This window comes from Symphodus melops, assembly GCF_947650265.1.
Source record: "Symphodus melops genome assembly, chromosome: 23".
NCBI classification, from domain to species: domain Eukaryota; kingdom Metazoa; phylum Chordata; class Actinopteri; order Labriformes; family Labridae; genus Symphodus; species Symphodus melops.
Window position 1 is genome coordinate 5,086,751 of NC_136713.1, and position 27,947 is coordinate 5,114,697.

At 42.1% G+C, this 27,947-nt stretch overlaps 1 protein-coding gene across 7 annotated transcripts; it reads left to right on the top strand.

Annotated features, from left to right (window-relative positions):
• The first annotated feature begins 92 nt into the window (after positions 1–92).
• On the top strand, positions 93–27,889 carry LOC306818397 (inositol polyphosphate-4-phosphatase type I A-like). Of its 7 annotated transcripts, XM_079335953.1 has the most exons (29): positions 93–237; positions 2,358–2,441; positions 3,537–3,609; positions 6,031–6,107; positions 10,939–11,163; positions 11,639–11,683; positions 11,768–11,886; positions 12,468–12,584; positions 12,707–12,786; positions 13,218–13,329; positions 13,736–13,826; positions 14,621–14,768; positions 15,147–15,277; positions 15,372–15,476; positions 15,569–15,677; positions 15,907–15,924; positions 16,650–16,836; positions 16,919–17,134; positions 17,274–17,415; positions 17,626–17,793; positions 18,335–18,367; positions 18,977–19,149; positions 19,950–20,073; positions 20,169–20,236; positions 20,406–20,605; positions 20,680–20,777; positions 20,875–20,987; positions 21,159–21,313; positions 22,906–23,593. In XM_079335953.1, exons 5-29 carry the CDS (start codon positions 11,058–11,060, stop codon positions 23,084–23,086), a joined length of 3,039 nt encoding a protein of 1,012 aa, XP_079192079.1. In that variant the 5' UTR covers positions 93–237; positions 2,358–2,441; positions 3,537–3,609; positions 6,031–6,107; positions 10,939–11,057; the 3' UTR covers positions 23,087–23,593. The 7 variants fall into 7 exon arrangements, with proteins under 7 accessions (XP_079192079.1, XP_079192078.1, XP_079192081.1 ...); XM_079335952.1 differs by lacking the exon at positions 3,537–3,609; XM_079335956.1 differs by lacking the exons at positions 3,537–3,609; positions 22,906–23,593 and adding an exon at positions 27,345–27,889 and having other exon boundaries at positions 94–237.
• Positions 27,890–27,947: the final 58 nt, after the last annotated feature.

A 27,947-nucleotide genomic window follows, 5' to 3' on the forward strand; every position in this document is an offset into this window, starting at 1 on the left:
ATAAAATCAGACCGGGGAAAACTTGAGCTTTGACCCTTTCGGTGTTCCGTCCAGTTTGCGTGATGACGCCACCAAAACGGAACGCAATGGGGCGTGGCTAGCTGCTTTTGCTGCTACGCCCACAAACAGAGGGAGACACACACGTATACAGTGCGGCAGGCTGTGAAGGAGGCTCTCTTTTTAACAGTTTTCTTTTGTTTTAAAACGGATATTTTATCACAGAAATTACCCGAAACTGTAAGTAACATTTATGAACTGTTTATTTTAATTCAAAGTGCGTAGCTTTGTGACGTCTTTTCTCGACTAAAGAGCTGTAACGCCAGCAGCTTAGTTGGTGTTTACTCTGTTAATGGTAAGTTAAGTAAAGGGAGCTTATGTTTGCTTTCTGGGATGGTACTTGCATTTTATGGGCATATAACTAATAAATGTAACGACTCAGAGTGTAAGTGAGTGCTGCAGACTGACGCTGAGGATGCACAGGAAGTACAGAGTCAGCAGTAAGATATACAACACGTTTAAAAGGGTTGAATTATGGCTTAAGTGCAAATGTTGCTTGGAAAATCTCACGTGACATTACATGTTATGACGTTGTAGTGTGTTTCTTGAGTGTGACAGGCGGGTCACAGCTTGAAAAACACCCCTGCCTCAAGTGTTACGTAACTTATTAAGTAAAGGTGCATTTCAAGTGTAAACAATAGTTAATGACCTTAAAATGATCGGTCATTGAGTCGCCCTGTTACTTGCACATAAGCAGGTACATTTATTTAATGTCACCCCGATTGCAACGACTGTCTGTGTTTGTGTCTGCATGCTGACTCCTGCAAACACACGTGCTTCGTCTGCATGTGTGTGTTTGTTGTTTTTCCACACACATTGCACTGCTGCAGTCTCTGCTGAACAGGCTATCCCGGGGGTTTTGAGTTTCGCTGTGCAGGAGTCAAGGTCAGCGTGGACATCGATGGTGCTAATGTTTTTTTAAAATGGAAAATAGTTGCTTGCTGGAAATGCATGAGATGCTGTGTGGTCAAAGGCAAAGTCTGAGATAGGAAGTGGTTTCAGGTGGGAGTTTTGTGAGGCTTGTGCATGGAGACCTTTATTTCTTGTATAATATAAGATTTGAATTGGTGCAAATTCTTGCTGTGTGCATCTAAACGACTGCAAAGCAACTTTATACACAGTTAAATTGCTCAAATATATTTTTGTTGTTCGAGCTGTAAGCTAAATTAACCACCTTATAATGATAACAATTTAAAGAATTCAATTGAAAATCAATTCTGCATCTTTGTTTTCATTTCTTTTAGTCCCCACTTTTGTTTTGGAAAATGCCACAACTTTCATTTTCCTCCAGCCAATCCTCACGTCTGATTTTTTAGCATTATGTTTCTTTTAGGACAGTTTTGAGACAGATCATGAAGCATTATTTCTTATTTTGGTGTTTTCGACATGCACTCTCTGATCTGAATTGATGGAGTGTGATTTGATCGGGAAGCCCATGATGTCTGACATATCTGTGTGTGTGTGTGTGTGTGGTCTGTGGTGACTCATCAAAGTCTCCCACTCAGCTCCAGAGGTTTGAGCCTGTTGATTCATCATTATTTGTGTCTCCCATGTTGTCGTCGTAAGACATGTCCAATATATTTATATGCTGCTGTTTATGACAGATGTTAGCTGTCTGGTTGTTTAAAAATGAAACAAGAGAAGCATATCACTGCCATAATGAAGAGATAGAGGTGTACAGTCACACTCAGTGGGTCGGTAATGAGCTTCGTCATCCTCTTCAGCAAAAAAAGGATCGCTCAATAAACCATAAGCCTCATCATCGAATTTCAACAGGAAGCAGGTTATAAAACATTTCTGTGATATGCAGTCAGACACAAATGAAGAATAAATATGACAGTAAATGTTAAATCCCCCCCCCCCCACCCCACACACACACACACACACACACACACACACACACACACACACACACACACACACACACACACACAGTTCCACTGATTCTCTCATGCAACAGTGACTTTAATTATTGATGAGCGTAAGGGAAGTGGAGGGGGATCATAAAGAGAGTGAACCGTGGGTTTGTTTTGTGTGTCTGTATGTGTTGTTGTGTGTGTGTGTGTGTGTGTGTGTGTGTGTGTGTGAGAGAGAGAGAGAGAGAGAGAGAGAGAGAGATAGGATCACCACATGAAGAGCATGGCAAAAAACGTGATCTGTATCCCCCACGGGCTCTCTGCATGACACGTCTGCACTGTAAAAAGTATCCGCTGTCTGAAGCACTCCTGTTAAAATGTGCGTGTTGTCCTGATGCATCTTTAAGGCTGTTATCCAACTCATTGTTTATTCTGCTCTAACAGAGAAGACCTTCGCTGAGCCGGAAAGTTCACAGACAGGCTCAAGCTGCTGAAAAAGGAAGATTCTCTTCTGCTTTTCTTCATCAGGTAATTCAGTGTGTCCGTGAAAACAAAAATATATCAATTTTCAGATTGCACAAATACAACATTTCCATGCTGAAAAGTTTCATATGTGATTTAGACAGTGTGCAGCAGTTTTCAGTATTAGACAGAGCTGGACTAATGCATACAGTCTAATGAAAGAGTCTCACAGTAAAAATCCCCCCATCATTGAGGCTTTAGTGTTCAGATTCTTTCTGGCATCCGTGATAGAAGAGATCAAGCAGCTGACTTTTGCTGCAGCCCCGGCACAGAAAGAGTTAATTGGCTTGAATGTTTGTGAGGCAGCAAGCTGTTAGAGAGAGACCAAAGGGTGAGGAAGAGGGAGGAAGAGAGAGATGGGGAGCAGGAGGAAGAGGAGAAGGGAGAGCTCTGTCAGCAGCTGCAGTCTCTAAGCCTCGTGACGGCGTCTGCAGCAGCAGCAGCAGCAGCAGCGTGAGTTTGTTTACATCCATCTTCGTCGGGTATGTGTGTAAACCCAGGCTTCCATCTGTTCACACCATCTTCACACAGTTTAGAAACGTGACGCTCTTCTTACGTTTTTTAGGCTGACGTCTGAGCTGTTTGGGAGAAAACACACAATCATGCTGTTGGCTGTATTTGAACCATTGTCTGCAATTCTTGCTGCGAAACGATGCTGCAAAGATTCAGGAAATGTATAAAAGTATCTGCTGTGGTACAGGACCACAAATGTGCTTGTCAGAGCAGCGTTCAGGCAGGTGTTTTGGGGATTTTAAAATACTCGCGGTATGTGATGCAGATAAGAAAAGAAGAAGATTGAAAAGAGTGACTCAAAATAAGCAGAGATAAAGAGAATGTTTCCACTCAAGCATGACTCCACAAAAACCTCTTAGACCCTGATGCATCTTAAATGAAGAGAAGAGTCTTTGATTGTTTTCTCTTCTGTGTATAAATCTCAATGTTGCCACTATCACTTTAACCTCAAAGTTATGTATTCAAATTGCAAAACTCTGATATTTGGCATATTAACCTGAAAATGACATCTTTAAGTTCTATGATTGAGTTAGCAGGACTGTTTTTCTCTGAAATGTTAACATATTGTTTCTCCTTAACCTTGGACAGTTTCATCTGGGGTCACCCCAGAGGATTTAGTAGACCTAGGCGACCTGCTCCGCTAACCTCAGAGAGAAGAAAGGCTTGAAACCCAAAAGCATACAAGTTTAAAGTTTGATCCAATTTGACAACCTTTCTCTCAGTGCCTTTTAGAGCATCTGTCTTCTCTTATACTCTCTGTTGGTGTTCAAAGGAAGTCACCTGTTTGCTGCACCTTTGATGAACATGCTCTATCTTCTGACCCTTTAGCTCCTTTATTATTGTTCACCCTGATCCAGAGTCTGCACTTGAGTCTAAGTCAGATGATTATGTTCATGTTAATCAAAGACTTGAAGTGGATTTTGTGCATCAGACTGGACGAGCAGAAGAAAAAGCTGTGTCATAGCGACGGCTCAGATTGCCAGCTGGAGATGGATGTGTGTGTGTGTGTATATGTGTGTGCTTGTGACACACACAGCGTGTGTGACTGTGATTTTTTTTGTTTTTTTTCAATGACATGATGCCCTGACAAATGAGGCAGACAAATGTGAGTCCTGGTGTTACAGTGACACAGTTGGCGGGAGACTCACTGGTCACTCGTTTGACCTGCATGTTCTTGTATTCTGAAAATCTCTAAATAGGTTTGCAGTCCAAAGTTAAACTGCTAATCATGTGGGAAGGCTTCTTTGTGTCTCATCTTTTTGATGAGCTTCGAGAACTGTAGTCCTTTTTCCTCTCTTCATTCATCTGCAGGTAGAAACATCCACTCTTAAAGTGAAGAGGCCGTTAAAGCGATTCAAGAGAAACATCTACGCTGCTGTTTAATAATCAGATGTGACTGCATGGTGGTGACTCAAGGTTGGAATCTGTTGTTGCTCCTTCTGATGATGCCTACATCCCTTCGGAGCAGATGAGGTCACGGTCACATGATATTTTTTCTTTTGGTTCTGTTTTGTCCTTCGAATTTTAATTCAAAAAATTGAGATTATGGTCTGCAGAGTGTTGGTTTGGCATGATTGGGTATCGCTCGACTACAGGAAAGGTTTACAAGTCACTACTGCATCATTAATAAAAATGGAGGACAGCTTTTGTAGTTCCGTAACTGTGATGAACCTGAAGACATTTGTCTTGGAATGGGGTTAGAAGAGATCTATTCAAAAGTCATCCAGCAGCAGTTTGTTTTCCAGCTTAAGTAAGAGGTGATTCAATCAGTCTTGACAAACTTTATTTCAAGAAGATCACTTCCTTTGTCCTGTCAGGTTTTGTTCCTTGCTGTTTTTTTTCTCTCACAGTCACGTAAAGAGATATCGTACTAACCTTTACCCTGCAAAGTGCAGACTAACTTCTGCTTTCTATGTCTCTTCAAACCCCGCCGCCGCCGCCGACCATCTTCTGCTTCATGTTTGACCACAATATGCTCTAAACATGACGTGCTTTAGGTGTGAAAACTCAACACTTTCACTGACACTTTTTTACACTTTGCAGCGTCTCATATGCATAGAAAGATAATAATGCCGCCAGTTGACCAAAAGTAAATTAATTTGATGAGTTTCTCTTCATAGAGGAACTTGCTTTTTATAAATCCTGAGGTCGTTTCCTCGTTTCTTATATGTCCTGACTGTAAAGAGGTTGGGCTTTTGTAGCTTAAAGGAGAAGGTAACTGTCAGACTCCTTTTAGACACTTCCGGAAACGACACGAGGAAGTCATGCTAACTTGAGCAAGAGACAGTTTCTCACACGCACAGCGCACAGATGCAGAGTCGGGTTTGCTTTTCTCTTCATTTTGTGCCTTAGTTGGCATCAAGTATCTGTTTGTTTAATATCTCAACTTGTTTTACTCATGAATCTGATTTAGCCGAGCAAGGTCACCCAAAAGGTCAAGGGTGTCAAGGCTGCAGTGGAAACATTGTTGAAGATAATGAGTCATTTTTGTGCAGTACTTAGAAATACATGGTGATTTAGAGAGAGTGACGTGGCCGAGAGCGAGGAGGAGCAACTCAATACAGCCCTGTGTGTGTGTGTGTGTGTGTGTGTGTGTGTGTGTGTGTGTGTGTGTGTGTGTGTGTGTGTGTGTGTGTGTGTGTGTGTGTGTGTGTGTGTGTGTGTGTGTGTGTGTGTGTGTGTGTGTGTGTGTGTGTGTGTGTGTGTGTGTGTGTGTGTGTGTGTGTGTGTGTGTGTGTGTGGGTTTGGGCGATGCTCATTTTCATGTGAAAGGGGCTACAGCTGCTCCGTCCCTCCAAAGAAATTATTCATGCTTTATTCTAATGTCGGTCCCACAGGGCACATGAGCAGACACACACATCACACACACACACACACACACACACACACACACAGAGGGACAAGGAGCTACTATTACTGTTTCAGTGGCGCAACATGGGGGCAAATCTGTTTGTCGTGGTTTTTAGTTTTTCTGGTAGAAAGTGAGCAGAGCACCTCTCGGATACCAACTGGAAAAATACAATAAAACGGACAAAATGAACAATGTCGGGAATAACATGTTTTTATTTTTGTTTTGTTTCAGATTGTGAACTCTTGCCGCTCGTCCTCATTGAAGGTGAACGTGTCTCCTCCTCATCCTTCAGTCTCCCTCAACAGATTGTGAGTACATGCAGTATCTGATGTCTTTAATTGATTTAAAAACAGATCTCTCTCAGTGACCTCGGGTTACCATGGAAACGTGGATTCATGTAAGTTAGCAGGAGTTCAAAAAAGCGAGAGAGTTAGAGTAAAGTGTGAACACAGAGCAACATGTTCGTCTGATCCTTATTTCTGCAAAGGTGTGACAAATTAAAAAACACTTTTAAAACTCCAAAGAAAAAATACTTTTTTTAAATAAACGAAGGTCTACGAAGTTTATCTTGTAATCAGACACAGTTAGTCAAAGTGCTCGTTTACTTTTCTCTCTGTTTCAGAAAAGGAAGTTAATCCTTTCAACAGATACTGAGAATCAATCAGTCCTCTTAAACATTGTTTCTAGTTTCCTTTCTTCTTGAATCACCATCTTCTGCATCCTCGCTTTCTGGTTGTGTTTTGTGTTTATTTGGAGTCGTCCTTCTGTTCTGGGATGTCGTATGAAAGAAAGATTTCAGAAAGATGCGTCGTCCAGTCTGAGACAAGCTGTGAGTGTGGCGTGATGCCTTCTCGTGCCGTGTGAGGAAGCTGTAAAATTGGTTTTCACCATGTATGGGTAACTGGAACCTCACTCTCGTGCACTCTGTCCTTAAAACTGAGACCCAAGATTTAAACAGTCCCCCACTCATGAGCAGATATAATATATACAAACAGAGAAGATGAGATCAGTCTGTGAGGCAGAAAGTTTGAACCTGCTCACAACTTGTCTTATATTCCAAATGAGCTGCCACTTTGAACCAGAAGCCACCTGCTTGGCCTCTCCAACAAGTGCATGACCCGTGCATTCTTGTTTACACTGTGCCAAAGAGTGAAAATGGGAAGAAATGAACACAAAGGGAACAAGAGTTTTTCTTTTTAATTGACCTTTAGGCTCATTTTTACCCCTTATAATAAATACACCCAAATCCACTTTGTGAATTCTGGATTTGGGATTTATGTGTCAGGAGCTTTATCCTGGATTAACCGTGGTCTATAGTGTCTGTTTGTGTGTGTGTGTGTGTGTGTGTGTGAGAGTGTGTGCGTGCCCCAATTCATGTGACTCACAGACCTACACACACATAATTCTCCAACACAGCAGGCTAAATGTGGAGCTCCCTTATAAGGCAGCTTTTCCCCCTCAGTGAAGGTGGACTTCCTCTAGTTTGCTGCTCTTTTTTATGTGATATACATTCTGGAGTCTTTGTGCATTCAAAGTGTTAAATGTGCCGCCTGTTGCAGGTCGTTCTTAAAGGGATTTGCAAGATCAATTAAAACTTCAGAGTGAAAGTAATGGTGTTTCTTTTTAGGGTTAATACACGTATAATGCATCACTTATAAATGACCATTTTAAGGTACCGAGGACTTTAAAAGACAGCTCAATAATTATGAATATATCTAGGATGTTGATGTCTGTAATGCTGCACATCTTTGATAAGAAAGATTGGAAGACCACGCTTCGACTTAATCTCTCTCTCCCGTGTCGTCTTTTTGGCGTTGTGAGTGGAAAATCTGACTCCTGTTGGCCGAGAGTCTGGAAATTTCTTTCTCGGTTTGGAAACAAAAAAATCTGAGATGCGTCAAGACTCATTGCATTTTTTTCTGCGCATATATTTCAAAAGCTACGAGAGTAACTAAACTATAAGTATATGTTTAAGATGCTACAAGGCTAAACTAGACATCCTATGAGGGCTGTTTTAGTTTCATTCAACCAAACTGGGATGTGCAAGATCTTTAAGTTTGAATCTTGGAAGCACACATCTTTTTATTACTGCATCATGGACGCTTTAAAAGGAGACAAACTGTGGATTCTAGCTCCGTGACATTAACCAGACGACTGTCGTCTCCGCTGGGTGCATGTTCTGGTGTTTTAGCAGGAACCTGCTGCTGATGTATCAACATGAGAGAAACCTGAGCCAAGCTGACTGAGAGCTCTTTGATCTGGTCACTCTGTGTGCGTGTGTGTGTGCATGGTGTCCATGCATCATGAGATTCATAAATCTGCAGTGAGAGAGCTGGAGCCACTCTGACTGCTGTGCTGTTACAGAAACTAAGACAACTGAAGCTTGTATACATGCACAGCTTTTATTCATAGAGGACATCCAGTTCTAGTTTGAGTTAGCTCGTGTACTTATTTCATATCAAAACCTTTAAAAATAGAGAGCTCTACATATTCGTTGTTCTGTTCTTATTCCTGGCGTACCTGGTTAGGTGTGATGTCATCATCATTATGAAGGCAGGCGGGTTAAAAGAAGGATTGTAAATACTGCAGGCATCCCTTTAACCACTTTATTCTCCTCTTTTTTTTATTTGCTTTGCTTGAGTGTCTCTTCTCATGCAGCTCATCTTAAAGGCCCTGTAGACTGATGACTGAGTGTTTGTGCCGGCAGCACTTTAATCTGATCGCAGAGGACAGAGCGCGTCTGCCTGTATTTGTCTCCAACCACGCTGTCACATGTTGTTACATTCATATTGAATATTTGCACAAACAGCCTCCTCCAGAGAGGCGGCAGGTAAACGTCACCTTTCTGGATCTGTCTCTGTCTCTCTGTTTGTCCTCAGAGTTATGACGTTAGCTTCCTGTTTACATTTCTGTCATTGCATTTACCCGTCTAACTCTTCCTGTAACATCTGCCAAAACCTGCACAACCCTCTTTTGTATCCACGGACAGTATTTAACCACGACTAATCACAGACACCAAAGAATAATCGACCAGGAATGTGAGCATGCAGGTATGTTATTGGCCAAGCACTCCATGCATTGCTCAGGTTGGAGTGAACGCAGCCTTACTATCTAAAGCTCTAAACACGGGGATTTGAAAGCCTCCTGATCCTGTGCAATATTTTTTAAGGTTTATTTTTTTAGTGTAAAAAGAAAGTAAATTATGACATTTTGTGTTATTCACATGGACAGAAGGCCTTTTTTTCAGGACATTTGTGACATGAAATGCATGTTTTTGTTCTCTCAGTCTTGTGGTATGAAATTAAGAAGGATGAACCCAAAACAGTATTTCACTTCTGCAATGAAAAAAACCCACCTGCCAGTCAAGACTGAATGTGTCCTTCAACCAGCTGCATAGATTCTGATGTATTCATATCTGAATGGATTCTGGTGTGCAATGTGAACGCTGACAGCTGCAGCGAGCAGGGAACATGTGGAGACGAGAAAAAAAGGAACAAGGTACAGAAAGTAGAGTCCGAGCTGAAACCTCCCTCAGTGAAAGCACTGTAACTTTGAAGGTCAAGAGATGTACATGTGATCTTCTTTCATCTTCAGCTCCAAATAGTCTCAAAGTTGATCTCTATTTATCTGGAGAAGTTTTGAAGTGATTGAATGAGGTCAGACGTAAAACCTTGCGTGTTGATTTGAAGGCTGTTCGTCGTCACCGGTCTCACCATTCGATGACGATGATCCTGTCGACGATTCAATTCGATATGAGGAAGCATCACGATGGGCTGTGACTCTAAACATAATCCTTGAATGTTTTTGCACGGCTGAACTTTTCTTTTGATGGTTGCAAATTTGTCTGCCCCTTTTTTTTCCCAACTTAATGGAGAAGAACGTGAAAGGTGGCGATGCAGAAAATATTCTCCTGTTCTTGCTGCCACACTGAGCTGAAGGCAGACGTATTTATGGCTCTCTAAATATTTATTTATTCTGTTTGTATTTATAGACTGGTGAAGAGTGAGGGGGGCACGTGTCTGTTAGCACGCCGCTGAGCATCATCTCAACATCAGCACGTGTGTTATGATCTGTTTGCACATGTTTACAGTCTGACTTCATATGTTTTAAAAACTGATGCTCACTTCAGCAGTGTTTTTATTTGCATCTGCATTTGTCTACCCTCTGAAAAACTTTGCATTCTGTGTGCCCACTAAAAGATGATCATATGTTGGTGTTGCTAGGAGACTCTCGGGTGAGGCCTTTCTCCTCCTCCTCCTCCTCATTTTCTTTGCATTTCTTAAACTTTTTTATTTATCTGTCTCCTCTAAAAGATCTCTCCTCCATCCTCCTTCCTCCCCATTTCACCTGAGCTTCTTCACACACAGTTGTGCTTTATAGTTTTTTCTTCTCTGCTTCTCTCTTTTGGGATCCATTCCCCCTAAAGGTTTCAGCCTGTGGATGAGTAACTGTCCCGCTCTTTGCTGCCTCTCCTGCTCTCATTCCCTCTGTCCCATTTTTGTTAAAGAGCAATTAACCTATTTGAAACACAGCAGAGAAGCAGAGGGACACGAAGCAGGAGATGGAGAGGCGCTGTGGTCTAGTTAGTTTGCAGCGATAGAGATCTGTGAGGGTTGTTCTGGTAGAAGTGTGCTGTGTTTAGAATAGAAACGACTTCTTTGTGTCTCAGCTCCGTAGTGATTCACTTCAGAGCTGTCAAACTCTATTTTCACTTTTTATTTGGTTTTGAGGTTTGGTTTGTTAACAAACGTTACTCCTCACAATCTCTCACAAACAGGGAACAGAGTGGTCTCGTTTTCATAGTGGTTCTGGGTTATTAGGGTGTGGCCTACTTCCTTCAATGTGTGCCCGATATGCTGCCCTACTTCAGTGTCTTTAGATGCAAGTGCCCTTCATCTGTCAAACATCTGGAGCTACCTGCACGGAGGAGAATCTACACAAGAGTTTAAATTCATGGTGCATCTATTTGGAATTTCAATGAGACTGAGTCTGGGGATGTTATCACTGATGAAGGGGGACGTTTATTTCTGGCAAGGTGAATGACTCTCTGCCAGTGCAGAAGTTGTAAAATGTGTGATTTTCAAGCTTCGATGAAGAGAGATTGATTTGATTCCTTCTTCTTGGTCTCTCTCTGTGCAGAGAGGCGTGCAGCTGTGGATGTGAGCAGAAAGAGGACCACATCACATGGGAGTGTGTGCCGGTGTGTGTGAGGGTGTGTGTTCTGGCCTCCTGCCGGCGCCCGCTCTTCCAGGACAGGCATGGCGGGGGGCAGAGAGCGTGGCTCCCGCATACAGAGGCCGTGGTCGGTGTACCGGGCCAACACGTTCGAGCTGTCCAGCGAGATGATCGGCCTGGCACTCGCAGGTGAGAAGAGATTCATCTCTAAATTTGAGCTTCATAAAACTTCCGATAAGTTTCCATCCAGTAAGAACGTTTATTTCTATGACGAGATGTTGAGTCTGTATAAACTCAGGCTGTGATTAATGTGAGCCCCTTGCGGCAGCATAGAAACTAGAATTAAAGTGTGACACGCGCTCAGCTGGCCGTGTGTTGAACTAGTGTGGGAACCTGTGGCCTCTTCAGCCTCTGAAGCGGATCATAATGAGGCCTGAGGGCTGCTCTTCCTCTGCTAACCAATCACACTGTGAGTCGAGGGGCAGTGCAAACAAATCACAGCGTGACAGTAAAATATTTTCACTTCCTCTTTTCATTATCATTCTTTTTTACCTCTGAGATGTCGTGAAGGTGTATTAAAAGTTGAGTTAAATAGATGTTTTTAGAGTTTACTCCAGCTGTTTGTTCTATCTCTTGTGTTTTGTGACTTTTCGGTTGTTTCCAGGAAATAGCCAGGACCCAGATGAGCCCGTGCTGGAGTTCAGTGTCAGTAAGTGAAACTCAGAACACTGAAGAATGATACTCTGAGAAAGTATGTTGTTGTGAACGTGTTGCCTCTGTGTTCCTCCTCCAGCCTGCACAGACCTGCTGACTCCTGCTTTGGATCGAAAACCCAACAGCTTTGTAGCAGTGAGCTGCACGACGCCACCGCAGGCCTTCTGGACCAAACACGCCCAGACTGAGGTCATAGAGGTCAGACTCCAAAACACTCTTTATCCCACAATCCCTTTCCCCTTGTATCAGGACAGGATGTGTCTAATTTGGTCATAATCTCTACCGATGACTCTTTCATCCACCCACACCTCCCTCATCTATTTTGTAAATGTGAGAAGTGAAGAGAGAGATACATTAACTCAGCTGCAACCATACACACACACTGAAAACCAAAAATAAACCTCCGACTGTATGAAACTGCTCTTCCAACAAGGTCGAGGGCCATTTAGGGGTCACTTTGCATAACCTGTAGTTGAAAAACATTTTTTATACATGCCCACTAAAGCAGCATGAGTCATTAAAAGGTTTAACAGAAAGAGCAAAGAGATGGAAAATTGGTGAAAATTAATATTATTATTGAGCATTTTGCACAGAATGATCTTACGTTTTCGACTTACTTGGACAAAAATAAATAAATAAGCACATATTAGAAAGAAAAATCGATGTCATTATTTCACCTTGAATTCTCAGTTTGATGACGCATAATTGAAAAAGTAAAAAAAGTTTATTAAAAATGAACTTCCTGTGAACTCTTCATGATTTGTTGGGTGTGTCCGCAGGGCACCAGTAACCCCATCTTCCTCAGCAGCATCGCCTTCTTCCAGGAGTCCAACATCACCCAACAGACGCAGGTCAAAGTGGCCGTGTACGATGTGAAGGACCGCTCACAGGGAACGGTACACACACACTTTAGATTGAATGTTTTCCACTGGTTAGAGTAGTTTTCATTGTCAAGTTTGGACCAGTTAGTAATAGGAGAGAGAGAATCAGTGAACATGTGGTCCCTGTGTCTCCTCAGATGTACATGTTGGGCTCAGCTCTGTTTCCTGTGAAGGAATTGTTGCAAGAGAGGAGCCACAGATTACAGCTCGAACTTAGGTAACACAAACGTTCTCCTTTCTGTTTCTCGACCAACAGCTGTGAAATAATCCATATGATAGAAACGCAGGAGCTCCTATGTTCAACATATAAATGTGTGCTTTCTGCAAATATATTTCCTTTGACAAGACTCAGTGAGATTCACAAGAAACATTCAGTACGCCTGAAAACGACATCAGATACCTCCCAGTTTGAATAAATGATCATCTTCTGATTAATCAGGGAAATTTGCAGAAACTTAAATTTAGCTGTTTTTTGGGGTTTTTTCTGATTCAAAATGTACAAATTCAGCATCCTTTTTCCAAACTTTTTTGTTTTAACGTAACAGTTGAAAATGTTCAAATCAGTAGACTTTTTATAAAAGAACCCAGCTGTGCTCCTTATGCATTCATATGGGAATCAAATCAAATCATCGTGCTTTCAATGGACAGATCAGCAGAGAACCAGCGGGTGGGAAACGTCACCATAGCAGCCTGGCAAATGGAAGAGAGAGCAGATCAGAGGATGATGGTCGGCCGACTGCCGGACAGCATCAACGGCCGGGTGAGAGGAAAATCTGGACTCTGTGTTGAACATGTGTGTCTGTCATGTTGGAAAGTTAAACTTAAGTTAAATCTTATGATTTTACAAATCTGTCTCTGATGTTTCCTCCTTCCTTGTGTCATCACCGACACGTCACAGTTAAACTTAGTGTTGGAGCCTGCGAGCGTGGTGGAGGGAAGAGTGGGCCTGAATGAGTGGACAGGCAGGTGGAGGTGTTTATCTGGCTCTGTAACATCAGAGTGTGTGTGTGTGTGTGTGTGTGTGTGTGTGTGTGTGTGTGTGTGTGTGTGTGTGTGTGTGTGTGTGTGTGTGTGTGTGTGTGTGTGTGTGTGTGTGTGTGTGTGTGTGTGTGTGTGTGTGTGTGTGTGTGTGTGTGTGTGTGTGTGTGTGTGTGTGTGTCCTGCAGACGATGCTGACTGTTGATGAAAGCCTCACAGAGTCGATGGGAGTCAGGATCAAATACGCCTCTCTATGCAAAGACACCCTGCTGCGCTCTGGTACGACAGCATCTTTGAAGAAAACTCAACTGTGTTTTTCGGATATCTCAGAATTAGAGTTACGAGGTGCTAGATTTCTCCACAGAGACCCGGTGATTCAGTCACGCTGGGTATCCAGTATTTTCAGTTTCCTTTCTGTCTCTCCAGTCAGCATGTAGCCAGCCTGAGTTCACTTGTTTTCACCAGTGAAACACGATTTACCTGCACAGCTGATCCTGACAGACCACAGCGGGCTTTTGTGTCTGATCTGCAAAGATCTCATTTGCCTGCACAAATTTGACTAACTAATAACATTCCCATCAATAAGACCTACAGACACGAGCATCTCTACACAAACCAAACACATACTGTGTTAAACTAAACAGTCTGGGACTGTTTGCTGCTCTAAAGGGCGTCTGAGTGAGAGCTGCTGTTGGGATTTAGAGGAACAGGTATCTCGTTAAAAAAAAAAAAAAAAAGAGGATAAAGTTCGATCTAAAACTGAATACTTAATAAAATGTACAAATATGTGTGGAGAATCTTTTATTAAACTCTTGTGAGCTTCAGTTTGGTCATGAAAGGCTCCATGTTTAAAAATACATCAGACCCTTAATCATATCACAGGGTCTAAATGTATTGATTTTCAGCAGAGAGTGGGAGGGATCCGTTTACCTCCGAGATACATCTCTGATCCAGAAATAAAACAGAGGGTACAATAAGATTAACAACAGGCTTTTTTTAGGCTTCACCTTCTCGCTTTTGTTTCCATCAGTCGAATTAATTTCAAAACTAACTGAATTTTTGTGTGGCTGCAGTGTTTGGAGGCACGATGTCACGGATGTACCGCTTCCCTACAACAGATGGGAACCACCTACGGGTGCTGGAACAAATGTCCGAGAGCGTCCTCTCGTTAAACATCCCGAGACAGTTCGTCAAACTGCTGCTGGAGGAGGACGCAGCCAGGTAGGAATACACACGTCCATTTCTAAACTTAGGCTCTTTTTGGAGCTCAGTGCACATTGATGCTCCGTGCGAGTGTTTCTTGATCAATTTAGATGTTTTTATTGGTCAAGAATTGATTCCATCAAACCTGGTTGAAATAATCCAGAAGAATATTTCCACAAAATAAATAGTGACGGACAATTATTTTGTCCATTAGTCAACATACTGCTCGCACCATAATATTGCTGAAATGTCAGAGATGGAGATATCACAAAATGTCCCGTAATGCAGTGAATCATTATTATCCATGTTATTCCTGTCCAGGTAAGTGCACTATCGTTTTACAGTGTTATTGATTTCTTCTTTGGTCTTTGTGCCTGACCTCTTTTTTTTCTCCAGGGTGTGTGAGCTGGAGGAACTCGGAGAGTTATCCCCCTGCTGGGAGAATCTGAGGCGACAGATTGTCTCTCAGTACCAGACGATAATCCTCGCATACCAGGAAACACTGTCCAACCTCAACGACTACAGAGGTTAGCGTCTGATTATTAAACCAGAAAAAAAAAAACCTTCACATGTTTATCCTAATGGGTTGTTAACCCCTATTCTGCTGTCGACACACGTCAGGTCCTTCTTTCAAAGCCAGCAACCTGAAGGCAGAGAGGAAGCTGGAGTTCATGCCAACCAACCTGCACGTTCAGAGGATGAGGGTGCAAGATGAGCTGGGCTTTGGTGCGGCACACAGAACAAAATCATCTACGTTTCATATCCAACAAGTGTTTTTTCCTCATCTGAAACACCTGATATCTGCCTGAACTCTACAGAACACACATATGATGTGATAACAGTCGGAGCTCCGGCGGCTCACTGCCAAGGCTTTAAAAACAGCGGTTTGAGGAAACTCATCCAGAAGTTTGAGGAGGCAAAGAAACAGTAAGTTTAAACTCTCAAAAGGAAATTAAAGGAAATACATGTGCATGCTCTTCTCCCCCTTAATCTCAGTGGTTTTCATGTTCCTTTAATCATTGTTTGAGTTTATTTGAAAAACGTTTGATCCATATGAACTTCTTTTGCATGAACGATGTATCTCTTATGATTTGGCTGTCTCGTAAAGGATGCATTTTTTTTCTTCAACTTTTGTTTTTGTTACTTTCTTGATCAGCGTTTATGAGGAGGAATGGTGAGTTTTTGCGCTGCTTTGCTTGTTTTTCATTTGTTTGTACACTTGTTTGCCTCTCACTGCCTTGTACCACCACATAAGAAACTGTGAACGGAAGTTGTCAGCTACTTTTTATGGTCATGATATTTGCAATTCTGGCTGAACAGGGGAGCATGTCTTAGGTGAATGAAACACTTTACATGTCACATAACTCACCTATATAGACAGTGACCAATAATGACACATGTTGCATTTTGTATTAACGTCCCTTAATGTGCTGCACATTGTCCAAAACAAACCTCTTCAAATCAGAATAATTGAAAACTCAGGACAGGTTTGTTGAAAATGCTGCTCATTTTGTAAATTCAGTAATCACTGTTGGTCGATTTTAAAAACATGACTCAGCAACTGAAAACAATAAAAATGACATCAAAGCACAGATAACAACATCTCGAATGAATTTCTAAAATGAGCCGTATCACTCCCCGTGTCGTCTTTGTGTTGAGCGTTCCCTCAAATCCACCGACCAAGAGCGATGTTTAGAACAGGCATGTGCATGCAAATGCGATGTCACTGTCTGTTTATTACACTCTTTAACAGAGGAGTATTTATCATACATGTGGTCTTCTCATGAAAGCTTGAAGACTCAACAGTAAACGTTTTGCATTATGAGGATTTCTAAGTGTCATCTGCCTCCATTAAAATCCAGACTTTAAGATAAAGTCATTGGTCTCTGCATTTTGTAGCCGCGCTCTCTCCAGCTCGCAGTCCATCGTCTACATACCCCAGGACATAGTCAGAGCCAAAGAGATCATCGCCCACATCAACACGCTGAAGACTCAGGTCAGCTACTACGCCGAGAGGCTTTCCAGAGCGGCGAAGGATCGATCTGCCAGCGGCATGGAGAGGACACTCACTATTCTAGTTGATAAGGTATTTTAATGTAACATCAAAGATCATTCAGAATCTCCTTGGAAAAAAAATGATCATTTTGCTCCTCCATTTTTCCTCCCAGACTCGTCAGCTGGTGACAGTATGTCACTGTAAGCTGCTAGCCTCAGCCATTCAGGCCCTGAATGCAGCACGGCCAGACTACATCGCCTCCAAAGCGTCTCCATCCGCAGACTCAGAACAAGTTGTCCTCCGTAACGACCAGGACACCTTGCTGGCCAAGTGGACCGGTCGTAACAGTCGGTCCTCGCTGCAAGTTGACTGGCATGAGGAGGAATGGGTACGATGATGAATGTGTTATTACTAAAAGTTGTACATTTTTGTGAATCTTCTCTCCTTGCTTAAATTTGCTCAGAGGTCTTTTAGCCTTTCTTACAAACATCCAGCTCTAAATTATTGATCACATCGCTCTGTTTCAGGAGAAGGTTTGGGTAAATGTGGATAAATCTCTGGAGTGCATAATCCAGCGTGTGGACAAGCTGCTTCAGAAAGAGAGGAGACCCAGCATCAGCAGTCAGGACAGTGGACAGGCTGACCTGCAGGGCGGCGCCAGCAAGAAAGGTAGATCTGAAACCGATAAAACAGTTTCTGTGAAAACCCTTTTTATGGATTATAGAAAAATAACGTGAAAAAAAGATGTAAAATGATCAGTTTTGCATTTTGCAAGTTGTTCTAATTTCTTGCCTTTTTTAATGTGTCAAACAAACGATATGTGCAGCTTGACAACATTAAAAAGTGTGATTGAGACTTGTTGTGTGTGGCTATAAAAAGGTGATGGGAAAAGACGAGCTTTCTGGATCAACCCAGACTGTTTATCATCATCATCCTCCTCTCTTTCATCATCAAAACCACCACCATCTTCATCACACCTACCATCCTCCTCCTCCTCTCCTCCTGCCCTCTCCTCTGCACGTCCTCCAAGCCCCGAACAGGAATCCTGTAGGTTTATCATTTCTCTCCTTTTTGCTTTTTTAGCCTCCGCTCCTGTTCTCAATTTGCAAGATTTTTTCACAGAGAGATTGTTTTCTAATTTCTGGGACAATTTACTTGCACTGTTAATTTTGTGAGAAAAACTTTCTGTGTTGTTGCCTTTTTGTCTTTCCACTACGTTGCAGTAATATTGTACCTGTAACTCAGCTTTCTTCTGTGTCAAGCTTTGTGCTGCTTCTGTATATGACACCTGTTGCTGATTTACATGTTGTATTTCAATGCACACGTTTACTTCTGCACACAGAGGCAGTGCAGAAAGATGACACATGTTGACGTAAAGGTGGAAAAAACATGATTACATTTCTCTCAAAAAGTTCTTTAAATGCAAACGCGATCCAATAAGATGCATCATCTTATCCAGCGACAGAGCCGTGTGTTTTCTGATAGATGTTTGACCTTGCTTTCTTGTGCTTTCTGTATTTGTCTCTGCTGCCCTGTGTGGCTTACGCGCCGCTAATCATGCATGTTGCACCTCCATCCCCTCTTCCAGATGGAAGCCCGATAGCTGAGGAGGCGTACCCAGGTAAGAGCTGCTGTCCAGCCCATAGCTTCTCGGCATCTGTCCCCAACTTTCCACGTCTCTGGTCAACAGAAATGATTTCTTTCTTAGTGATTAAAGCAGCTAGTTTTCTTCCACCTTCCTAATAGTTTAATCTCAATATGATTTCTGACAAGAACAATATCAGCTGAATGTATTCCACTTGTTTCCAGTAAAAACACCTTGATGCTCCATCATATCTCAAAGACTTATTTTGAATAGTTCATTGAAACCAGGAAGTTGGTGTAGCCAATTGTTAGATTTATTCTGGGAAATCCCACGGAGACCTTCCTTTGAAATCTCAAATGTTTCATTTCTGCTTCTTTGGAAGTCGTCGCTCGCTGTAGCGATCAAAAAAGTGAAGTGAGAAAGTGTAGAATAAAATCGAAACCGTATCCTTATCTAACTATTGTCTTCTTCTTTTGCTTTCCATGTTGTCTCTTTGTTCCCCCTGTTTGCTGTCAAATCAGATTATGTTCTGCTTTTTAATATAACTTTATTGGTGGTCAATATAAGTCAGACTCAGCCTGTGTAGGGTTGTTGTGACGTATTTATCTGTGTACACTTTGTTAAAGGTGTTTTTGTGTCTCTCAGGTGAGTGGAGCGAGGCCTTGTACCCTCTCCTCACCACGCTCACAGAGTGCGTCGCCATGATGAGCGACACAGCCAAAAAGTCCATGGTCTTCCTGCTGATGCAGGACAGTGCACCAACGATAGCCATGGACCTTTCACTGCAGTACCGCCGCGACGTCGTCTTCTGCCAGACGGTTAGTAATATGCAATATATGATGTTTCGAGAAAAACTCAAAGTGGAAGAGTCTCGATTGAATCTGTGAATGTGCAAAACTTGTTGATGCTAATGGTTAAGCAGCGGGGACTGAAGGTTGTCATGGGATTTTTAAACAGACGACAGAGCGGGAGAAGACAACATGAAACAGAGCTCGAGGATTTCTTTCCTCCAAAGTTAAAACAAAACGTGTGCCAGAGGTAGTCCAGGCAGAGGATCTTCTTTTCTTCCATGGTGTTATTTTTAAAGCCTCTGTCTTTGTAGTTTTGGCTGAGCGAGGTGCTTACTCAGCAGGTTGACTGTAGATATTTTGGTCACTCTTACAGCAGCTTTCAGGCTGGTCATGGAGTGTAAATCTCAGACAAGTTTTAGAGACAGTTTGCACCTTTAAGAAAAAGACTCTTTCTTAAGAGTTCAAGCTACTTGAGTTGGAGTTTGAACAAAACAGAACAGAATCAAAGCTGAAATAACAGGTTGGTTGAAAAAAAAATCACAAAATCGAATAAAATGAAAATAAAAGTCATTTGAAATAATGAAACATGATTTCTTCGGACTCTCATCTTAGCTCCGTCATCTGCCAACACAGTCGGAATAAAAACTGCTCTTTAACAGGGATACTTGGCACAAGGTTGACTTCATTAATCATCTGTAACTGACGCACACACACACACACACACACACACACACACACACACACACACACACACACACACACACTCACACTCAGAGAGCCAGGCTTAAAGCAGAACTGATGTTGACGCTCAGGTCTTTGTGTTGCAGCTCACTGCTCTCATCTGTGGCTTCATTATCAAACTGAGGAACTGTCTCCGTGACAACGGATTCCTCAGACAGCTCTACACCATCGGCCTGCTCGCTCAGTTTGAGTCCCTGCTCAGCACCTATGGTACGCGCACACACACACACACGCACACGCACGCACACACACACTCACACACACACTTCTGAGGCCGGCTGATGATCAGTTGTTTATGTTTGCAGGAGAGGAGCTGGCCATGTTGGAGGATATGAGTGTGGGCATCATGGATCTTCGTAACGTCACCTTTAAGGTAAACTCAAACTGCGTCATCATATTTGATGCTCTTTGTATCCTGTTTTTTAGTTTTTGTTTGTAAGTTCATCAAAATAAACAGTTTTTAATGTATCAGTTTATTCCTGTGTAAAATGAGTATTTTTCCTTATTATAAGCCTGATTGGAACATTTTCTGTCACTTGAAGGTGACCCAGGCCACCAGTAGCTCCGCCCCCGACATGCTGCCGATCATCACAGGGAACAGGGACGGCTTCAACGTCAGAATCCCGCTGCCTGGAACAATGTTTGACGCGTTACCTCGAGAGATTCAGAGCGGGATGCTGCTGAGAGTGCAGCCGGTGCACTTCAACGTCGGCATCAACGAGCAGCAGACGCTCGCTGAGAAGTGAGTGACGTGTTGCATGTTTTGCTGAATCTGGGTTGAATGTGAGTCTTTGATAAATTGTTTATATTTTTCAGGTTTGGAGACACGTCCCTACAGGAGATCATTAATCTGGAGAGTCTCTCCAGGTTGAACTCATATTACGAGCAATTTAAAGAAGTCCTGCCCGAGGACTGTAAGTGCTTTTATTCTGAACCCTTTCTGTAATGCGACCAAACAACGGTATTTATTAAAACTTTCTAATGTACTGTTTTTACTTCCTAAACCCTCAGGCCTCCCGCGGTCTCGTTCTCAGACTTGTCTCCCTGAGCTGCTGAGGTTTCTGGGGCAGAACGTCCATGCCAGGAAAAACAAGAACGTGGACATCCTCTGGCAGGCGGCTGAGGTGAAATCACTGCTCACTGCTTTTGAGTATCCGGACAGATGATTTAAAACGATTGAATTACACAATAAAATGTTGGGGTTTTTTTTAAACAGCTGAGAAACGTCAGAACTGCAGAGAATTAATGTTGGAATCATCTTAATAAAGAACAACTTGTTTTCTTCTTTGTCACAGATTTGCCGCCGGCTGAATGGCGTTCGGTTCACAAGCTGTAAAAGTGCCAAAGACCGCACGGCCATGTCTGTGACCCTGGAGCAGTGTCTGATCCTGCAGCACGAGCACGGCATGGCGCCGCAGGTCTTCACGCAGGCTCTCGACTGTATGCGCAGGTACGACTCCCTTACAGAGCCCGATTACATTTTTTTTTCACACCATGCCTAAAAAAGAAAACACACAAGAAGTTCCAACTTTTTAATTTTACAAAGTTTGAACCTTCCTCGTGTACATTTTTGAAAAAAGGATGTCTTAAAAACTCACCACTGCCTGCTTCCCCGTAAAATAAAAAACAGAATCAGAGATGCTGGTACTTCTGAAAGGAGGATTCTTCAATAGTTTGAAAATCAGGGGATGGTGTTTTCCCTTGAATACTTGTCAGACTTGTCAATGCTCAAATTCAGTTGATAAGCACTCAAAGGGTGTGAAGGAGGGCGCCACAACTCTGATGTTCAAACGAGAATCCTCCTTTGATTGCGTGAGATGGTGCTTGTTGTTTTGTCTCTGTTTGTCTCCGAGTCTCTTCAGTCTTGTCTTCACCTCCCGAAATCGCTGCTGCTCTCAGAAAACAAGATAGCAGAATAAAAACAGAGTTTTGTTCCTTTATGTGTCAGAAAATGTCGCCTGTTCAAAGTGTGCCTTTTCACGTTGTAAATATTTGTTTGTACAAAGACGTCTCGTTGTACTTGTGCTCAATAAAGGTGCACTCCTTCCCCCACTGTACACGTTATGACATCTCTTCAACCTTTCCTTCCTGTCCCTCTCCTTCATCTCTCCCTCTTCCTCCCCTCTGCCGGATCAGTCGACGGGCATGAAAACAGCTGTTTGATAGAAGAACGTAGTTTGGAATGGTTTTGTGCTACGAAGCATGTTGGACAAACGCTTCGGGATATCGTACCCTGTCCCCTCCAGTTTTCCCCTTCATGATCCATTTTTCATCTTTTCCAAGTTCTGATGACGACACCTTTAAGATGTGAACATTTTGAAGGCAGGTCTGCACCAGGTACTCTGAATGCATGCTAGCTGTAAAAAGCTAAATGAGATACCTGATGGAGAGTGCAGATATCTTCAAATGTACGCTTCACTCCTAACATTTTAAAGGGTGTTTCCTGTTTGCCCTCATTTCCCTCCAGTTCCTCCTCTTCCTTCATCCCATACCTTAGATTATGTAAACATGGAGAGCCATTACTGTATCTTCTTATCTTCCTTCCTTTTCTAAAAGACGTCTTTCTTAATTTTCTCTTTTTTCTCTCTTTTCTTCCTCTTCCTCATGTTTGACTTTACCATGATTTTGGTTTTGTACACTCTGCTTATTATTTGTCTTGTGGGGTTTGTTTCATTCTTGGTTTTGTTGTGACTTTCTTATGATTTATATTTATTCTCGTCCTGCCATGATACTTCTGTCCGTCATCCGTGGCTGTGGACTCTTTTGTTTTTGTGACTCTTCGCCGGCATCACCTCTTCCTTTTGCTTTCACCGTTATGCACGCCATCTGTTTATTTTGGCTTCCTTTGCGGAACCTGCTTCCTTCCTCTCCCTCCCTTTTTCCTCCCAACCCTCCATCCTTCTACACCCTTTTCTCCCTCTCCTTTATCCCTTTGCCTCCCTTCTTTCCTCCCATTTTGTCCCCTAATCCTTTGCTGTTCCACACCTCCTCCTCCTCCTCCTCTTCTTCTTCCTCTTCCTCACCTCCCTCGTGACTCGGCAGCATTGGGACAAGGGAGGGGGTGATCCAGAAGAACCTGAGCGGCCTGCTGCCGGTGCGGGACCTCAGACTGGACCCCAGCCTCCTGTACTCTCTGCCCCTGCTGGCCCTCAGTCCCAACCTCCTGGTGGTGTGGATCTTTCTCAGCGTGGCTTACTTTCTGGCCAAACTCCGCTGCAGCTGAGAGACACTGATGATCAGCTTCTTTGAGAGTGCCCCGCACTGACTCTGTAGGATGTAACTGTGCCACTGTCTCGTGAGTGTGTGTAAAGCTCATGCACACTGATTCTGTACAGCATTTACACACCGTCCCACTCGGACTCAGGGCTGAGCAATTCTGATGTTCTGCTCATCAGGGGCCAAGCCGGCCCTCTTAATCTGTCGATTCGTCCGTTCATGGACAATTTCTGTTCCCTCGTTTTACGTTTCTAACCTAAAAGAAATGCACCGGAAAAGTGTCGTAGAAACATGAGACAAAATAATGCATCATCTGCCGACGGATAGACGGTGTCCACGCGAAGCTGCCTGAAGCTAACAACACGTGTTAAACTTCTTATCAGGACATTCTGGTAAAATCTGTCCACGCGACAATAACTGCAAAACAAGTGATTCCTGTCAGTAAGCAACCACGTCCTTTTCTTCAGCTCCTGATGTTGAGTGTCAACATGTCACCTCGTTACTCTTCAGATGTTAACTCGTGGCTCATTGAACATCTGCGATCACACATGTGTCAGCGAGGCTGAAAACAGTCTAAACACAGTTTACAGTATGTGGAGAAAGGACAGCTAGATTAAAGAGAACGTTTGAGTTTGTGTATTTGTGACGCACAGGTCAGAAAGTGCAGCTGAGTTGTGAATATTTATAAAACAAACAGATTATATTGAAGTCATGCTTTCAGGAGAGTTGATCGTAGCTCTTATAAAGAGAACTCGGTTATTATTTAAGCTTTGCACTTAAACAAGTTGTTACATTGAGCTTACGCTATCGCTGTCTTCCATGAGCTTTTGCACTTTCAAGCTAAAGCAGAGAAAGTTTATTTTGTGCCAAATAAAGTGAGCTGCCTTTGGCTTCAATATATTTTTTCAGGCAGCATTTGCTCGTTTGAGATCTTTGTATTTCACGCCCTGTTTACATGAACGTAAATGAACTGAACTCACAATAACACTCATGTCCACTGCAGTCAAATATGCCTTTTCTCTGCCAGCGACAAGAAGCCGCTGCATCCCCCTTTAATCATCTAATCTCAAGCGTTTGAAATACCTCACATGCCTTGACTGAGAAAATGAGCAGATCAGAAATTCCAGAGATCAGAACCCGTGAAAACAAGCATGACCCACTTTCCAAAGAAAAAAATAGACCCATGATGGAGAGGCAGAATGTGTATTTATCTTTGTAGCAAGCTGTAGCAGTTTAAAACAACAGGTGAATTTAATGTGTCCGTCCTTATCTGTTTCTGGATCTTCAGTAAATGCAGTGAATTAGGCTTTTAATTTGAAAGGATGAACTTTCTTTACATGACAGTGCATGCAAAATAATGTTACAAAAAGTAAAGCCTTATGAAAGATATGTAAATGATACACTAATCCGTCTTGGATATAAATGAGTTGGTCATTTGAGGGGTTATTAGTGGGTTCAGTTCTTTCCTTAAAGTATTGATCACAGCTTACGTACTTTTCAATCCCTGTAATCATGAGTCAACCGGCTCAGGCCTGCAGCGCTGTAGCGACACTTATATTGGTCGTTCCAGATACAGTGCCACCTCTGCTGCGAAGACTCAACTCTTGTTAGTTGATGAAGTTCATCGTTGCGCTTTAAAGGAAGCAGCTCTGCTTCCTCTGCACACATGTGGGTTATACATGTTGTAGGTTATTCAGGGTAAATGTGACAAAGAGGTCAACGCTGCAGCTATGACGGTGTCTTTATGGAGCTGTGTGGAGTAAAGACTTCTGATGATGTAAAGAATGTAGCGATCCATGCTTTAGTCAGGCTCATTCAGGTTTGTAGGATCTGTGTTTGCAGAGAGATTATTCCAGAGAGGATGAAGCTCCAGTTCTCTTCTCTGATAGGTTCAGTGTCCGAGTGTGTTTTATCAGTTCATTATCCGACTATTTGTTCAGTTTATCTGTCAAACTTTCAGTGAGAGAACCCAAAGACATGAAGTTACATAACTAATATAACAAAGAAAAGTTCCAGCTGACTTTCCTGTGAACGCATGTATTTATTCTAAATTATGTCTCGAGCACCTTTCATGGAGAAAGATTTTATTTCTCTGTGTCAGTTATATATTAATGTGGAAATTAGCAATTCAGCCAGTCTCATGATCATATTTCCATATTTCCTTGATAATGTCTGTGCTCTTAAAAATATTTTCTGAGTGTTAAAACCCCCAAGAAAAAAATGTCCATCAGCAAACGACAGGTCTGGTTTAGATTTGAGAGTATGTCAGACTGTGCCTTTAGTGGTCCAGAAAGAGTAAACTGTGGTGTCAAATCAATATTTCTGCCTGTGAAACTGAACGACAGCGCCACTGATCTCTGAGTTTCAAGATCGTCTCATTTAGATCGACCCAGTAAGAAATGGATCAGACCAAAAATAGCCTCCTTTGGGAGTGTTTGTCGAGCCCTCGTGACCCCTGAACACTCGTCTCCATTTTCATAAATCTGAGGAAAAAACTGTAACCGAAAATCAGTCTGCCAGGATTTTTTGTTGTCAGTAGAAAGAGTATAGATTAAACTGTATTATATTTATATTTGACTTTAAATGGCTGAGGTTGAGCAATTTACCCCGTCCTTAAAAGTGGGACACGAAACGCTCATCGATCCAAACGTCTAATTGTTGTTTGTGCCGCGTGCATTTATCTACAGGTTAAACAAGCGACGCATTATGTGTTATTATGTGTTGCATCATTTAGAGACACAGAGAGTCGGGCTGTTAAGAACCTCGGCCATCTGTGTCCTCTTATTTTTATTTCAAAGAATAGATTCTTCTAAAACATGAAAGTATTGATTATATATAATTACAGCAGGGATGTAATGATTGATCCAATCAAATACTATTTAAAATAGACTTTTATTAACCTCTCATACTTACACATGCAATCACAATAAAGTGATCCCTTAAAACACTGACAAAGAATTGAACTTTAATTTACAATGTTAAATGTTGTAATTCGTCAGTTTTCTCTTCTATCATATATTTATAGAACTGTGTGCACATGTATTTAAATGCTTGTATTGCCGAGATGAAATGTGTGCTGCATATTTATGTTCTTCTTTCAATCCAAAGCAGAGTGTGTAAATATATATATAGATATAAATATATATATATAGTGGATATAAATATTTGTTATTATTATGCCTGTCACGCTGTCGTCACTTTATAACTCGGCTCACTTTGTCTGTTTTTAGATCGACATGTTTTAATTTACTAAGAGACTTCACAGTGCATTCATTTATTATTCATGCTAACGTGTTGACTATTATTAGTATTATGAGTATTTAATTGTCACTTTTAACATGTTAATTAATTAAGAGTGATTAGTAGGAGTACTTAGTGTAAGTCAGGGGATTAATGGCGGCAGGTTGTGGAGAGAAGTTTCTCTTAAATGCTGCTTTTATTTTGAAAGGTTTTGTTGTGCCTGACGTGTATAGAGAGGGTTAAAGGATGATTGTTTGAGATTATATTTAATTCACTGTGGCTTCCTGCTCTGTGATGTTCATGTTATTGTCCTCAGACGGACGTTGATTTGTTAAATTGTATTTATTTGTGTTTCTTTCAACAATTGCCGGTCGTGCTTTTCCTCTGAGACTCAGCAGACGTTAAATGTCAGAAAGCTTTCGCCTTGCTGCCTCCCATCTTGCTCTTAATGTATCTCAAACCCGGGAAAACCTGCAGTCAGTGTCCCTGAATGCCACACTCCTGTTGTAATAAAGGTTTTCTGCCTCCAGCTGCAGAATATAAAAATCCACTTTGATGGAAATTTAAACCGTTTTGTTTCTCAATCTATGCCTGACTCAACTCTGATCTCTTAACTTGCTTTAACTGATTTCCTTTCAGCTTTTCTTCCATGTTTGTCTCTGAATGATACATATGTATGTCCTCTTGTCTTATTGTCACTCAATTCAGCTTAATGCAGTATTAATAAGCCTTCACTGACCTCTAGTGGCAATCTGCTTGAATTACAACAAAAACAATCCCTCTTATTCTCCCTGCTGCTCACTTTCCTCCCAAACTATAAACATGAAAATGTTCATTTGACCCAACGTCAAACATCTTTGACTCCCTGGACAAAACAATCCCTGGAAGACTTAAGTAGGTTTTTCTGCTCAGGAATGAAGACAAAAATGTAATCAGTTCTGGGTAACTCAAACCAGTCGTCCTTTCAATATTCTGCTCTCATTCTGTCTGTGAACATCCCCCCGCCCCTTGTTGTGTCTCCTCAGCGAGGGCTGCAGACGAGAAAACACTGTGAAGAACGTCGGATGCCGAAAGTACGCGTTTAACTCGCTGCAGCTCAAAGCCTTCCCCAAACACTACCGACCGCCTGATGGTACCTTCGGGAAAGTCGAAACCTGATTGGACCAGGGGGAGCGCTGCATGGGGAAACTCTCGGGACAATTCTGTGTTTTAGGAAGGCCGAGATCATCCCGGGTACAATCAAGACATAAACTGTTAAACCCAACACCCAAGTTACTGTGTCGGAGAGTTTAGATTAGATTGATTTGCAGCAGAGAGATTTCTCCACCTTTTAGTCAAACAACTGTTTTTAGATACTGTATTAGATGCTTCTGCCACATTATGCATAACAACATGAGAATGTTTTTATTTCCTATTCAAAAAAAGCATATAAACAGCACTGCCTCACCCTGAAAAAGCACTGATATAATCAATGTCAAACACTCCAACATTGATATTTATGAGACAAAAATCTTCAACGCCACATGTTCCCATGTACTCATGTATAAATAAATAAGATCAAAGCAGACTACGGATCATTGTCAATACACAGCATCTGTTTTTTATACCGTTCATGACACGAGAGAAAG